Raw genomic sequence first — 16,282 nt, forward strand, 5'->3', positions numbered from 1 at the left:
GACGCTGGGACAGTCCGTACCCACACTCAACCTTGCCTTTCCCTGAATGCTCTCATTATGATATACTCATGTGATCTCAGGGACCTCTGTACACTGCCTTGCACACTCATGATTCCATGTACTCCCACAGTACCTAGCCCCATACACCTTGCATACTCATACACAAGCAAATACCTACCGAACAAACTTATGGTCTTACGAGTCCATTCATGTTGTTGCATTCTCTCTTGTGCGAATCATTTGTGCACACTCGTTTGTGCAGTCATTTTCATCCACACTCACCGCTCACACATCACACTTTAAAACCAACACACGTCATCTCTCCCTATTGTACTCCCTAAAAACCCGACCGTGTTCTCACCAAGTGCTCACACCTCTTTGCACTTCAGCATCCTCACTCACACGCACTCTTGTCCCCACGTCATGTTTCCCCCAATGGAAATAGTCACAGGGCTGTGCCACCCCTGCCTTGCTCACTGTGCGTGACACGCTTAGAACCTCACCTCCCGGCGGCCTCGCCTGCTTCCATAACGTCGCACTTCCCGCCCCGCGACGGCCTCGCGCGCTCCTGCCCGGGCACACGCAGGTGGCCGCGCGCGCCAGGGACCCTGGGGTGCGGCCGCACTGACCCCCCTCTCCTCACCCGCAGGGACCTACCAAGGCCAGTTCACCAGCGGCATGCGCCACGGCTACGGCGTGCGCCAGAGCGTGCCCTACGGGATGGCCGTGGTGGTGCGCTCGCCGCTGCGCACGTCGCTCTCGTCCCTGCGCAGCGAGCACAGCAACGGCACGGTGGCCCCGGACTCGCCCGCCTCGCCCGCCTCGCCGGCCGCCGACGGCCCCGCGCTGCCCTCGCCCGCCATCCCGCGCGGCGGCTTCGCGCTCAGCCTCCTGGCGCACGCCGAGGGGGCCGCGCGCGCCAGCAAGGGCGGCGGCCTCTTCCAGCGGGGCGCGCTGCTGGGCCGGCTGCGGCGCAGCGAGTCGCGCGCGTCCCTGGGCAGCCAGCGCAGCCGCGTGAGCTTCCTCAAGAGCGACCTGAGCTCGGGCGCCAGCGACAACGCGTCCACCGCCAGCCTGGGCGAGGGCGCCGAGGGGCCCGACGAGGCGGCGCCCTTCGAGGCCGACATCGACGCCACCACCACCGAGACCTACATGGGCGAGTGGAAGAACGACAAGCGCTCGGGCTTCGGCGTGAGCGAGCGCTCCAGCGGCCTGCGCTACGAGGGTGAGTGGCTCGACAACCTGCGCCACGGCTACGGCTGCACCACGCTGCCCGACGGCCGCCGCGAGGCGGGGAAGTACCGCCACAACGTGCTGGTCAAGGGCACCAAGCGCCGCGTGCTGCCGCTCAAGAGCAACAAGGTGCGCCAGAAGGTGGAGCACAGCGTGGAGGGCGCCCAGCGCGCCGCGGCCATTGCGCGCCAGAAGGCCGAGATCGCAGCCTCCAGGTAGGGCTCTCCCCGGGGGCCGCGGGAGGGCACCCCACTGGGGGAAGGGGACGGGGCAGGAGACAGCCGCAGTTTGTTTCTGCTGCTCTTACCATCGCAGAGATGCTGCCGTGACCTTGAGAGGGGTAGTCGGAAATGCTTTGGGAACCAAGGTCACCTGCTCACCCACCCGTTCTTCTATCCAGCCCCTTCATTGATTTCCCCGTCCAGTCACCCACCTGATGACAACCGTCTCTTCACCCAACAACTGTCCACTCCACCCGCCTGCTCCACTGCTTGTTACTCTCAGCAGCCTTGTCATGTGCATCCACCCAACTGCCCACCCTACTCTCCAGGCAACCACTCTACCACCCAGTCAGCCATCCCTTCACCCAACTTATTAATTCACCTAACTTCTCTACTATCATCCAAACAGCTACCCGTTGGGACAGCCCCTCCATTCCACCCGCTCGTCTGTTCACCCAACCAGCTGTAGTCGCTCCACCTTTCTGACATCACCTGAACAACCATCCATTTACCCAATCATTTGCTCATCCACCCCGTGCACCCATCCCACTTTGTGTCCTTCTATCCACCCACCCATCCAGTCACCCACCCACCCAACCCCCCAGGTACCCATCCAAACATCCAGACCCATTTAGCCAACTGTCCATCTCCTAATCCTCCAACCACTTACATTCCATCAGCTCTCACCCCCGCCACCATCATACTAGCATCCACCCATGCATTCATTCACCCGGTTACCTTCATTAATCTATCTCCATCCCCCAACTGTGCTTCCATTCTACGAAACAACATCCGCTCCCACCACATTCCCAGTTTTTCACCCACCCAACCACCCACCCACCCATCCATCCAACCAACCACCCACCCATCCAACCAACCAACCGCCTTTATCATCCAACAATGCATCCACACGTCCATTCACTCAACCACTCCCACCCACTTATGCTGCATCCATCCACCCTCCCATCCACGCAGCACCCACCCTTTCATTCATATAAAACCCCTCTGTGTCTTCCCATTGTACTTCAGAGAAAGTTCCAGTGTGTTCTTCAAGCATTTATAGCACCTATGGTATACGTGGCACTATCTTAAGTGGTTTTCAAATGTTGATTCATTCAATCTTCTTAATGACCTTTTAAGATCAGTACTGTTTGGCTTTCCATTTTATAGCTGAGCTAAATGACGCTCAGAGAGATAAGGTGACTTGTCCCAAGTCACCGTGTAGTGAGTGGCGTTTCATAATCTGGGTCCTCCCCTCCCATCCAGCCTCGTGGTCTACCACTCTTGCCTTGGACCTGGATTTTTTCCTCTGTGCTAGGCATGCTGGCCTAAGGACTCTGTCTCAGAGAGCTTTTGTTCCTGCTGGTCCCCTGCCTGGACCACCCTTCCTTCCTCTTGCTGCCACTTCATTCCTATTCCTCCTTTGCAGCTCAGGTCAAGCCTGACACCCTTGGAGAGCTGGCAAGACCAGTCCCTTGTCGCTGCCGCCCCGGCTGATTCTCATGCAACACAAATGCCTTCTTAGAAAGTCTCACAGTTGCTTTGTGATTCATTTTTTTAACCTGCTGTGTATAAAGGGCTCTCTATGTACCGTTGACCAGTCGGAGGTGTTTGCATATATTAACTCATGTAATTCTTACAAGACCTTGATGAGGCAGGTGCTTTCATCCTTCCCCTTTTGCAAATGTGAAAGGAATTGCAGGGACAGCAGCGGGAGTGGAGGACAGTGGAGAAAGGCACTGGCCTGCCCGGTGCCTACATCAGTCGTCCTGGTGGCCTGAGTGGTAGGAGGTCCTGTTGTTGGCCGTCAGAGGCGAGCAGACTGAAGCTCTTAGTTCTACGGTCTTTCAGCTCAGAGACCTGGGTGGCTCTGCTTGCCTGCGTGAGCTTCACCTGTGGCACCATTACTAAGCGGCACATTCGTGGCTAGACATTTCTCTTCTTCAGCCTCCGTTGTGTTGTGTATAAAAATGGGGCCAGGCTGAGTTAAGAGCGCACTTGTCTGTGGTTCCTGATAGGGCTAGTTTCCCTGGGGAGCCAATTTGGAGGTGGAGGTTCTGTGTAGGAAGTTCACCGGGAGCACTGCCAGGGTCAAGCCTTATGCTGGACGGGAGGAGGCAGGATGGGCAGAGGGCGAGCGGCTGCCCTGCCCACGGGGCGTGCTGCAGTGCAAATGACCATCAATACTGCCAAGGCTGAGGGGCGAGGGGAGAGAGTTGGGGCTTTCTCCCCTCTGCTGCCCTCCATATAGGGGCCTGCCCTGGGGCTGGACAGCCCTCTTTGGCCAAGGGCAGGACTGACAACTGGAACATTCTGAGCATCTGGGGGTAGGTGGGTGGGTGGGGGAGTAATAAGTCCTCGGTCCTGAATGGGAAACCGGGTGACACATCACAGTGTCCCCTACAGTGCTGGACACCTAGCATGGGCTCAGGAAGCCTGACCTGTCATTGTCACCACTCAATGAATTCATTTTCCAGATGTGGAAACTGAGGCCCAGAGAAATCTCAAGACTTCTTGGTTAAGGGTAAGGCAGGCTTGTAACCAGAGCATACTAGAATTTCTTGTCCAAACCCAGAGCCTGATAGTGCTCCTCTTAGTAAAAGAGGGATCTTTTCTCTTTTTAATAAGCTTTTATGTTAGAATGATTTTATACTTTTAGGCTTTAGAAACAACGCAAAGCTGTACAAAGAAATCCCACATCGTCTGCTTAGTTTCCCTAATGTTCCCATTTACACTACCTTTATGCACTCCTCAAAGGCACATGGTATGTTATTCCTAACTGAACACCAGACTTTATTCAAATTTTACTAATTTTTCCAGAATTGTACTAGTTTGTCCTTTTTCCACCCTAGGGTCCTATCTTGCTTTTACTTGCCAAGTCTCCTTAGTTTCCTCTGGTCTGGGGCAGCTGCTGCTTTTTATTTTCCATGACCTTGATGGTTTCAAGGAGTCCTGGTCAGGCATTTTGTAGAATGTCCCTCAACTTGGGTTCATCTGATTTTATCTCATGATCAGACTGAGGTTATAGGTTTTGGGGAGAAGACCCCGAGGCAAAGTGCCCTTCTCCTCCCCTGGTATCACGAGCACCTGATCTTGAGTTAACCCCGATGGTGTTGACCTTGCTCACTTGGTCACGGTGGCGTCAACAGTTCTCTCTCCCTTCCCATGCTTGTTTCTTTGAAAGAAAGACGTTAAGTTCCACCACCATTCAGGAGGAAGAAAGATCTGGAATTAAGCTTTGGGGCAGGGGAATCAATGTGTATTATTTGGCATCCTTCTGTGAGGGTGATTTGTCCCTTCTTGCAGAGGGAACATTTAAAATCATTATGCCAGGCGTGTGCAGTCACCACGGCCACAACCCATGGGCCCCGGCCATGCAGCACCCCAGTGGGTCACAGCAGAGGCGCTTGATTCCAGAGGCCCTGAGTGGAATCCTGGCTCTTCTACTGAAGATCTGTGTGACCTTGGCCAAGTAGCTTTGCCACTCTGAATCCGGGGTCCTTTTTCCTCCTGGCATGTAGTGAAGTGTAAATGTGGTAATAGAGCCTGGAAAATGCCTGGCCCAGAGCAGCCAGCAGCAAAGCAGTCCTTGTCATCCCAATGTGTTGGAGCTTGAGGGGAGGAGATGGAAGCAGGAGAGGAGAGAGGCCCCCCTCCCCCTAGCCTTGTCCTTCCTGCCAAGATCCATGCCCTGGAACATGACAGTGCTTTGCTCCAGGGGACCTGAGTGTCTGGCTTGAGAGGTGCTTTCCTCCAGGCGCCTCTGCTGAGCGGAGGTCCCGGGGTAACTTGGATTTCTATGTATCTGTTTCCTCTACCCATAGGGCTGGTGCCATGTGTGTGTGTGGGGGGGCAGCTGACTGGCTAGATTTTGAGCTCAGACTGAATTTCCAATTAAGGGAATCTTTGGGAGAAAAAGCAGGGCCGTCTGTCTCCCAGGGGCTGGGCTGAGTAACCCGTGGCTGCAGAGGAAAGGAAGCGACTCCAGCAGCCACCATCCTCCTGGCCTGGTGGCCTGGGGTTTCGCTCCATGGCACCTCGGGGTTACGTGGAACATATAAATGGGCTCACGACAGCTTCCCCAGAGGCCCTGAGAGCTTGCGCCAACGGGGAGTGTGCATCTAGAAAGAGTCTAGACCTGCGTGGTCCAGTGTGGCAGCCGCCAGCCACGCATGGCCATAAGCTTTTAAACCCAGGCTGGTCTGAGTGGGCAGGTGAGTGTGAAATCCATGCACAACTTCAAAAGCTTTAGTATGAAAAGAATATAAAGTATTATATTTTTATACTGATTTTTAAATTGTGAATTATATTTTGAAATGACCGCATGGTCCATAGATTGGGTTCAATAAAACATATTCTTAAAGTTCATTTCACTGGTGTCTTTTTACTGCTTTGAATGTGGCTAGAACAATTTTTAATTACCTTGTATTTTTATTGGACAGGTTGCTCTGACTCATTTAGAGTTCTTGGAGTAAATTCAACTCCATCCTGACCAGGTGGGGAAACCGAGGGACAGAAAGCGCCAGAGCCACTCAGTGGTGCAGGGGAGCTAGCCTCACCGCTCCTGATTTTGTGATAAAGGACCCCTTATCATGCCTTTTAAGGTCATGGATGCTGGGCCGGGTGGAGAGGAGCTGGGATGTTTGGGGAGGTATTTGAATCTCTCCGGTTGTCACACCAACACCCTGATAAATAGCTTCCTTCTGGAAAGAGCTCAGAACGCGGTTAAGAGGGGGCTTTGGAGCTCTCTCTTCTTGCCACATCTTGTTTTCTCTCCAGACTCAATTCTTTCATCTCTAAAAGGAGAATAATGCACCTACCTGGAAATGTTTTCATGAGGGTTTAGTCAGAGACTATATACAAAGCTCTCAGCACAGGCCTGAAAGCGGGAACATTCTGTAAATGTAGCCCGGCAGCGGGAGGGGTTCTGGTTGCCCCCAGGCTTGAGGGTCAGAACATCTCAGGTTTTGTACCAGGGTGGCATCAGGTGGCCCTGAGGACAGGGCCGTCTGAACCGTCCATCAGCTCACCCCCTGCGCCTCCATCAGCTCACCCCCATCTCTTCCCCAGGCTGGCCCTGGAAACTTCCAGGTGGAGAACAGGGCTAGAGTTGGCTTTGTACGTTTGTGCTGTGTGGTACAGTAGCTAAGGACTCAGTCTGTGGCATTGGATGGACCCAGGTTTGAGTCTGGATTCAGCTTCATATATGCTGTGTGACCTTAGGCAAGTTACTTCACCTCTCTGCGCCTTACTTTCCTTTTCAACCAAGTGGGAATTATATTAATTCCTCCTCCGGAGTATTTTTTCAGAGTAAAAGAAATAGCCCATGTCAAGGGTCTGTGCTTTGAAGGTGTGCGAGGCGGTATAAGCTGTTGTATCACTCAGTGCTGATCTCAGCGTCCCCTGTAAGAATGAGCTTGCCCTGGGGAAGGCCCTGTCTTTTTCCGCTGTCTCTACAGCTGTGTTTCCCAAAATGGCATCTCCTGCCTGCCACAGACCCAAGTTTTTTTTTTTTTTTTTTTCAAAAAAAAAAAGATTTATTTATTTATACAAGCACTGAGTGCAGTCAGAAGTGTGGGAGGGTGAAAGAATTCACCAGAGACAGAGTGGGGAACAGGACAGACAGACTGACCAGGGACACTGCTGAGGGGGGCAGTGGGCGTGGCAGGGGGGTCTGCACACCATGTGGGGCTCTCCCCTGCAGCCGGGGATCAAACCGGTGCTGCAGAGGCTGCGGGCAGCTTCACAGCCCAGCGCGCAACCGCTGGGAGGTCCCCGTGGGGCCAAGTTTTGCTGAATGCAAGCACCACCTCTATTTACCTTTTTAATCACAATCTTTAAATCAACTTACTTGAAAGCACCTGTGTGTGCTCATTGAAAGGGAAGACTTTCTAGTTACTGTTGAAAAGGGGGGAACAAGTTCTGAAAACAGAACAGTCTTGCTCCTGCGTGAGGTCATGCTGTCGATGCCGAGGGCGCTGAGCTGATAGTCAGCTCCGTTTTTGTTCAAAAGGGACATTGAAGAAATCCACGGGTGGGAAAGCCCGTCGGCGCCTGACCGAGGTCTGTCCCAGCCCAGCGAGAAGGGAGCTGGTGCTGGTTGAGGTGTGGTTCTCGCTGCCAACACACCTTCGCAGCCCTCCAGGGTCTGCAGCTGCCCCGGCAGAGAGGGCCTGGCCCCGGACTAGGTCTGCAGAGGGTCTTGGCAATACCCCGGGTCTGAGCCTGTTATTTAATTGATATTTGCACACATCCATATAGCCCTTATTTCCGGGAGCTGGGCAGGACTCTGAGTACATGTATCAGGTTAGTGAATCCTCCAAACAAGACCTGGTTCTGAAATGCGCTTAACCCTGACCTGACCTTCAGCTGTTTCTTTCACAAGCTTTGATCAGCACTTACTGCTCTGCGCCAGGCTTGTGTGGGGACACGGGGCGGCCAGCGGGTTGACATGGTCATCCTGCAGGGACTCCCAGACAGGACTGGACACCATCAGCGCTGGGCGAGAGGGGGAGTGAGCAGAGAGCTTCATGGGGGCCGCAGGGGGCTCCTGGGAAAGCTCCCTGCACGGGGCAGCTGGCTGGTTGGGAGCCGGCTGGGGGACGAAGAGGGAAAGGTCGTTCCAGGTAGAGGTATGGGGGTGTATTTCGGGAGCGGTGAGTCACCGGGAGCACTGGACTGGGCGGGGAGAGTTTGAGGTGAGGTGGGAAGGCAGCCTCGGGCCAGGTTAGGACAGACGGGCTCTGAATGCCAGGTGAGGTGTTGCCATCGGCCTGTGCAGCGGGCTCTGTTCCAAGGCTTGAACTGAGTTAATTTGTCTAACTCAGAGTCTCATAGTGAATTTTTTTTTTAACTTGCACCAAGTCATACAGCTAGTAAGGACAGACCTGAGATTCTGGTCTAGACGTTATGCTCTCAGCCCCCATCACTGCTCTCTTACCCCTTCACATACAGTGAGCCCCCCCCCACACCCCTGCCCTCTCTGTCTCCATATTTCAGCACACTATGTGTGTTAAAATGTAAGTAAATTCAGAATAATAAACTATAACAAGTAATAAAACCCCTCTCCTGCTTCTGCCTGGTGTTGCTCTGAGGTCACGGTGTTCCAGCTTCCTCCAGGCTCCTCCCAGAACGTGCTGGGTGGTTTTTTCATAGTAGGGCTACCTGCCTAATGTTCTTCTACCTGCCAGCTTGCTCTTTTGACTTATGTGTTTTGAGGTTTTTTTTCATTGTATGCACATAGATCTACCCTGTTCTTTTTAATGGCTGTGTAATAGTTCCCAGGATGGCTGCCTGTGCTTTATTTACTGTTTTCTCCTCATGGGGATGAAAACACTTCATGTTCTTCTGATCACAAAGGAGGCTGCGAGGCTCTCTGCACACTTATTCTTGCTCATGGAGCTGGTTAAAGGCATGGCTCTGCCAGGCACCTTATCCTATCAGGGACTTTCGGGCATCATTGGAAATAGTGCCAATTAACCCTCCTCTTTGCAAGGGACTGGCTCTCGATACATGGTGTCAAACTGTAAATTTGGTGATCTCACTCCTGATGAGGTGCTTAGGAACCTTGAGTGAATTAATGCAAATGAGAAAAAGCCAAAGCTCCCTGTCTGATGCCCTGCTCCCCCATATAGATTCAATACATATTTAGGAATAATTATTGCAAGGGGTGTCAGATTATTAGTCTATTGGGGTGTCCCCATAGCTCTCTGGCTGCCCTTGGTTGCACAGATCTACAAGGTTAAAACAGCATTGGAGTTGCTGAGTCAAAAAGAATATGCATTTTAAGATTTTTATTTATTTATACAAGCACTGGGTACAGTCAGAAGTGCGGGAGGGTGAGAGAATTCACCAGAACCAGAGTGGAGAGCAGAGCAGGCAGAAGGACCAAGTACACTGCTGAGGGGAGCAGTGGGCGCGGCAGGAGAGGTCTGTGCACCATGTGGGACCCTGGCCGGTGGCCGGGGATCAAACTGGCGCTGCAGAGGCTGTGGGCAGTTTTGCAACACAGCGCTCAACCGCTGCGCCAGTGGGGAGGCCCAAGAATATGCATTTTAATTATCATCAGAACCCCAACTAACCTCCAAAAGGGTCACATTGAGTTTATACCCTCCCCCCGCCCCGCCAACAGCATACTCTTGGGCAGTTAATCTCACGCCATCAACACCATAGATTACCGGCCTTTTGCCGCTTTGTCAGATTGTTTGAGGAAAACCAAATCCAGTGGCCAGGTCAGCTGGCCCTGCCGACAGCGCACAAGCTTGCCCTAGCGCTCACTGTCTCTGACTCTCCTCCTGAGATTTGTGGGTGGGGTTGCACTGAGGGTGGACTAACCTCCCAGGCAGTGGCCTCCAAATGTTGGAAAGGCCCCTGAACCCCAACTCCTGGCCTCCATCACATCCCTCCTTTAAGAATTGCCAGATAGACAAAGCCCTTTGCCTCTGAAGGCAGAAGCTGGGGTGCCTGGAATTTCCTGAGTGGTCAGAGCTGGATTCTGTGACATACACGAGGCAGCTGGGATGGCAAGGCTGGCCTGGGTGGTCTAGGAGAGGGAGTTTAGCGGGGGGGGCCTGGCAACAGAGGGTTGTGTTTGGGAGGAAATAGGCCTTCCGAGCTTGGACAGTGGAGAAGCAAGGAAAAGGCCCTTGTGCTCAGTCACCAGAGAAGGAGCCTCAGAGATGACCCATGTGCCCTTTTCACAGATGCAGAAGCCGAGGTCCAGGGTCAGCACAGAGACCCAGGGGCACAGAGACAAGATCTGGAGGTGGACAGGACATTTTCATCTTGCCCACCCCTGCCCTGTAAACTTCACTTATGGCCCAGCCCATTTCCAGCTTGATTCTCTTCAGCCTAGACAACAGTGACAGCCTAGAACAGACAGGCCAACGGCTGCATCTTTGGGACAAAAATGCCCCTTTCCCCCAGTGCGAGGGTTCCCCGTGTCCCACTGAACAGTCTGATAAGTGAGGCTGAGCTTGGTCCCGACCTGTATCCTGAGCTGATCCCCAGCAGCACGGGCATCCCGGAGGCCAGAGTCACAGAGGCCGGACACAGGTGTTGAGTAACAGCAGTGATGGGGGTGACACTGACTGCCGTAGGTAAGCGCCTAAGCATCTGGCTCCTGGGCCCTGACATCCCTTAGCCGTGCAGCATCTCAGCTAATCCTCACAAGGAAGGTGCTACTTAGGACATTAACCCATTTCACAGATGAGGGGACTAAGCTCCCCAAAGTCCTCAAATCACTGACACCACAGGGTTTCACATTTTCAGGTCCAGGCTCAGCCCCTTAACTCCCCCTGAAAGAAGAGGCCTCGGCTGTAGCGGTTCAGGCTGCTGTTGGTGCCTTGTTCTGTGCCTCCTCCTTGGTGCCCGGCTGCGCTTACCAGCCAGAAACTGAGAGCACAGGCTGGGAGACCTCGAAATGGTGGTTCCAGTCTCCTGTCTGACGGGCAGCTGCATGTCCTTGGTCCTCCTTGTGCCTCACTTTCCTCATCTGTAAAATGGGGGCTGTAGCAGCTTTGCATCCCAGGTTACGGTGAGATGAACCTGGGGTGGGTGTGGAGGTTTGCATGGGTCTGGTGCTCAGCAGGTGCTCGGGAAGCAGAGGTCGCGGCCAGTTTCACCCTTGTCCTTCCTACTCAGAGACTCAGCAAGTGCAATGGGGGAGGCCAGCGGCCCCTCCTCTGGGCTGCAGCCTCTCCCCAGTGCAGGCTCTTTCACTCGCCTGGGTTTCCACAGCCCGGTCCAACTTCCACTCGACTTCCTAAGTCCATACCAGTGAGCCCCTGCCTTTGGGAGAGGAGATAAAAATAAAGCCCAGTCTTCAAATCCTTCAAGTAAACACCCAGCACTCTAAAAATAGTGTCTTTGCAACAGGTCTCTGGAGCTGCTGGGTTTGGGAGATAAAACTTGGTGAGCCTGGTTCTGCTGCCAGGAGGCCTGTCCGGGCCTCCATGTCACCCACCGTGTACCCCTGATGTGTCTGCAGCCTCCTCTTTCTGTCTCCACTGCTGCCAGCCCTCTGCGGGGACCCCTTTGTGGCTCTCCCCACCTGTTCCTGTGCCACTCCCCTCCCAGTTGCTTGAGTGAGATTTTGAAACGTGTAAGCCTGACATTTACCACACCATTCTGGTATGCAGGCCTTTCATGGGGCCATTCATTTGGATTCTCCCCAAAGCAGAGCCTGAGACAAGGATTTGGGTGCAGATAGTTGATTTGGGAGGTGATGCTAGGAAGGAGGAGGTGAGAAGGGAGTGGCAGAGTGAGACAGAAGAAGCAAAAGCTGATAGGAATGGTATTGCTGAGGTATAACCACAGAACACAGGGCCTGGGTTGGGCTGGGACCTAGGTATGGAGCACCCCCATTATGCGCCCGAGGGATGGGGGCCAGGGGACGAAGCATTATCTGCTCTCTCCAGCCCCTGTTCATTGAAGGGTCCTGGGGGCCGAAACCGTCCCTCTCCATGTTTCTGGTTTTACATGCACCTGAGCAGGGGCATGGGGACCCCCTATAGCTTTAGGGCAGACCCTGTGCTTGGGTGGGCACAAGCAGTGCCACAGGGACCATAACCAGATGTGGACCTGCCCTCATCCGCTACTGTGAAATTAGGGGTAGATCAGGAGATGTGATGTGGGCATCGGTCTTGTCTACCCTGGTGGAAATGCCAGAGCCCTTCCTGTGGCCCACTAGCCCCTCCTGTCTGGCTCCAGCTGTCTCACCAGCCCATCTTGCATCACCCTCCCATCACCTGTGGCAGCTGCTGCCACAGGTCCTCCCAGGGGCTCCCCTCTGTCCTGCCCGTGGTCCTTTGCACGTGCCGGGCCATTTGACTGAGATGCTCTGCTCTTACTCTTTCCTTGCCCGCGCCTTCTTGTGCACCAGTCTTCACTCAGCTCAGATGTTCCTTGCTCGGGAAACCCCGCACCCCATTTTAGTCTGGGTTCCTGTTGCATATGTCCCTGGCTTCCCATATCCCCTGAATTGATTGCAGCCCTCGCCTCCCCACTCACTTCATTGTCGTTACTGTGCTGCTCTCCATTAGGTTGTGGCCACCTTGGGGACAGAGCCCATTGCTGTTCCAGGCCAGGTGTGGCCCTGGGCGCAGGTGAGGCTCAGGAGGCAGTGCTGGCTGAGCAGTGCCAGATCCCGGCGGTCCTGTCATGGGGGCGCCCTATCTTTCACTCATTTTCTCTGTCAGACACATTCAACAAGTATTTATTGTGTGCCCACCGTGGGCCAGGTACTGTTCTAGGCTCCCAGGGAAGGAAGCTAAATATCCTGGCTGTATGGAGCTTACAAATGTAAGTGGGGAGACAGACAGCACAACAGACATAATAAGCGATTGTGTGTGTGATGGGGGGCAGGTTGCCCTTGTAAAGAAGTGGACAGGGTGCACATGTGCCTGGCACGTTCCAGAAACAGCAGGGAGGCCCAAAGCTGATGAGAGTGAGGAGTGGGCAGTGTAGAGAGTGGGCAGCCTGGGGCAGGGACAGGGGGCGATGCCAGTGGGGAGCCACAAGCCACCTGGGGCAACCTCAGTGTCATTTAATCAAAGGCAAGTAAATTGAAAGTTTTATTCTGCAGCTGCGGGAGCTGCGTTCACGTGCCCAGTAGCACCGTGTGGGCCAGCACAGATACTGGCCATTTCTCCCATCACTTCAAAGGCCTACTGGACAGCGCCGTGGGGGGGCTTGCAGGGCGTTGCGAGGCGTCAACTTCGCCCATACACTACCGGGCACACATCCTGGGGTCCTGTCCTCACCTCCCAAAGTAGGTATGATTAAAGCACGCGAGGCCGTTTGGCCCACGCCCAGCTCATGCCAGAATGCCTTTCCAACATCCGCGCCAGGCGGTCTTTCGTCACTGCTTCTGTATCTCCAGGTGCAGCAAACTCACCCCTCGTGAGATGGTCCAGACCAGCTCTGGAGAGCTTTGACTATTGCATTTGCTAAAACCAGAATGTCAGGCCTCTCTGAGCACCCACATGGTGGTCCCAGAGGACCGGCTCTGCCCTTGGGGACCGTACCTGTTAGAACCGTGTTCAGCTGCAGGGAACGGAATCGGCCCGTAGCGCCTTCCCCTCCGCGCTTCTCTTCCCATGCGAGACGCCAGCACCGAGGCCGCCATGACACCCTGGGGGACCTGCCTCCATCTGTCTCCCCCAGCTGCTCTCCCTCCAGTGTGGCCCCACAGTGGCGTTGCACCCCAGCTGCAACTCTGCATTCCAAGGCAGGGTCTGAACCCCAGGCTCATCTTCAAGGGGGAGCAAAGCCGGCCCCAGTTACACCTTTTTCTCCCAAAGGGGTCACACGGCTTCCAGGGTGCTGGGAGTCTGGAGGCAGTTGTTTTTAGCCAGACGCCTTGCTTCCCAGAACAAGATGAGGCTCCTGCGGGTGCAGAAGCAGAGGATGAGGATTTGCCGAGCGGCTAGCCTGGTGACCCCGCAGAGATGAAGACTGTGATCCTAGCACCTTGAGAGTCTCCTCGGGTCTAAACATCTCCCGTTCTTCCCTCATCATCTGTTTTCATATCTCTTCCCTTTTCCCCTTTTGCAGATGGAGAAAGAGGCACAGACGTCATGTAGTGACCGAGAGCGCAGGTCTGGGGATTAGGTAACACTTGTTCTTCAGACAAAGCACTTCCTGAGCCTCAGTTTCCCCATCTGTGGAATGTGGCGGGAATTAGTAGAATGCTCGGTGCTTAGGCCATTGTGAAGGCAAAGTGAGACAACCCCAGAAATTACTAACCCCGGAGCCTGGATGGTCACGGCCAGTAGTGCAGGCAAGAACCCGGATGTTCAGGTTTGGGCCCCGACACCTTGTCTATGTTATAACTAGGACAGTTGTTGCTTCGCGATTTCTGGTGTCTCTGAAGGAAGAGCCAGAGGGCCTAGACAGCCCAGCTCTCTGCCGGGACTGCTCTGTCTCCCGGATGCCAGCAGCCACCCCAGCGCCCTCTCTCTAGAAGGGGTGTGGGTGGGACCTCAGACTGGAGGGAGGGCCGCAGTGGGGAGCCATCTTCTGCTCCACCTTTGGCCCAGCCCCCTCACCCGGGTTATCACATTACTGCTGAAGCACTGTTCCCATCAGCCTGAGCCGGTGCAACCTTATCTGGGAGGGGGTGTTACCGCAGCTCGCTGCCAGAGCCGTCACCCCGCAGGACTTGCTGAGGTGATGAGGCCTCGCCAGGAGCCTGGCCATGGGTGACCCCCCGGAGCCCTGACCCACCAGAGGGCCGGAACTGCCACCAAGCAGGTCTTCCAGCAAGGATTTTGTCAGCCCCCCACCCCGGCTCCCGGCCTGCACAGTGCTCCCCAGTTCACCCCAAGTGGGGGATACAGAGGCAAGCCCCTCAGCGCAGAAAAGCGTTGCTGGCGAGCTGATCATTCCTGCCATTCCTTTCGTGAGGGCTTTGCTCTCATGTGGTTGAAGACCCCACAGTTATGAAAAGTGACGTCTGTTGCTTCCCCCGTCCCCGTGGCTGCCACCCCCTCCCCACAGGCGACGGTTGTCTGTTTCTTTCCTGCGCGGGTTCCTTTATGGCGACGTGAAGGGGAATCTGAAACTGCTACTGAGCGCGTTGACAGCCCCACCCGAAGTTCCCAGCTCAGCGTGCAGAGCCACCCTGCACCCCCCCGCCGCCCCTTTGTTCTGATTCACCCCCCTCTCCCCGCTTCCCTCTGGGAACCACCGATTAGGCTTGTCATCCAAAAGTTTATTTTTGTTTAGTTCACCTGTTTGTTCTCGCTGTCCCCTGTCTGGGTGAAATCACGGAGTTTCTCTTTTCCTGCCCGGCTTATTCCGTCGAGCGTGATTCCCTTCTCGGTCCATCCAAATTGTTTCACCAAACATCTCTGCACCTCATTAAACAAAAAAGCTCAGATGAAGGCTGCTTGAGGCTCTGTTCTTTCTCTGTTTAAAAAAAACAAAACAGAGTATGAGAAACATAGTAAAGGCATGTAAACACCCCACGAGGCTCTTGTTGAAGAGCCAGGGTGGCTGGAGGCCAGCTGTAAAGGACAGTGTTCCTGAGCATGTCCTGGTACCACCTACTGCTCTCCGTCCTGCCGAGGAAGCAGCCCGCGGACACTGGCTGAGGGAGAGAGTCCTCCCCTCTGTCCTTCCTCCTCCCAGAGCCTCAGCAGAGGAAATGCCCGTTTTGGGAGGACCCTGAGCCCCAGGAGGTGGACCAAGAGGGCCCTGAGCCTGGGCAGGCACTGCATACAGCAGGCACTCATTAAATGCTTGTTGAGGGCTGACTCATTAGCGGGCCTGAGGGGCTCTTAGGGAGAAGGACGGTCACTCAGGCTGACCGGTGCTCCCTGAGTCCTGTCCAGAGAGCAAACCTCCTCTCGCTCTTTCCCGCCGCCTCTTCCTTCGCGTCTTCTGTGCTGCGTAGGAAACAAACACACGAAACTGCAGAGCAGATCAAGCCCGTGGAGCTCTTGCTCAGGTGAAGCCCAGAATGGGGCCCTCTCCCCCAAGCAGCAAGGCAGAGCCCTGGGCTGCTTCTATTGTGCGTGTGGTGCCCGAGGGCGTCCGGCCCTACAGCACCCAGCCCGTGAGAAGGGGACGCGCGCGGAAGGTGCAAGTGGAGGTTTTCACCAGCCAGGCCAGGAAGGAGGCGCATCACGTCCTCATGGGCCAGCTGCCAGGATGTGCCCTGCCTTCCTGCCGGGAGGTGGGGAGAGGCGCTGGTGCGCTCAGGTAAAAAAGGAAACGTCCGGCAGGTGAACTGCTGACTCAGCGCAGGTGTGCTCCGCGAACTTGGCAGTCGAGGGCTTTATCACCTGTCTATCTCTTCATTTGTTCTTGACATTGTCAGGCCG

At 54.8% G+C, this 16,282-nt stretch overlaps 1 protein-coding gene across 1 annotated transcript in view; it reads left to right on the plus strand.

Annotated features, from left to right (window-relative positions):
• Nucleotides 1-16,282, plus strand: part of JPH2 (junctophilin 2) — a gene marked incomplete at both ends in the record, with an annotated part of 48,947 nt that overhangs the window by 19,983 nt on the left and 12,682 nt on the right. The window contains one exon of the mRNA XM_084247648.1: nucleotides 650-1,448. Within this exon, the coding sequence (XP_084103774.1) occupies nucleotides 650-1,448 (799 nt within the window). The remainder of the gene's footprint in view (nucleotides 1-649; nucleotides 1,449-16,282) is intronic.

Source organism: Talpa europaea (genome assembly GCF_964194135.1).
Source record: "Talpa europaea genome assembly, chromosome: 11".
Taxonomy (NCBI): Eukaryota; Metazoa; Chordata; class Mammalia; order Eulipotyphla; family Talpidae; genus Talpa; species Talpa europaea.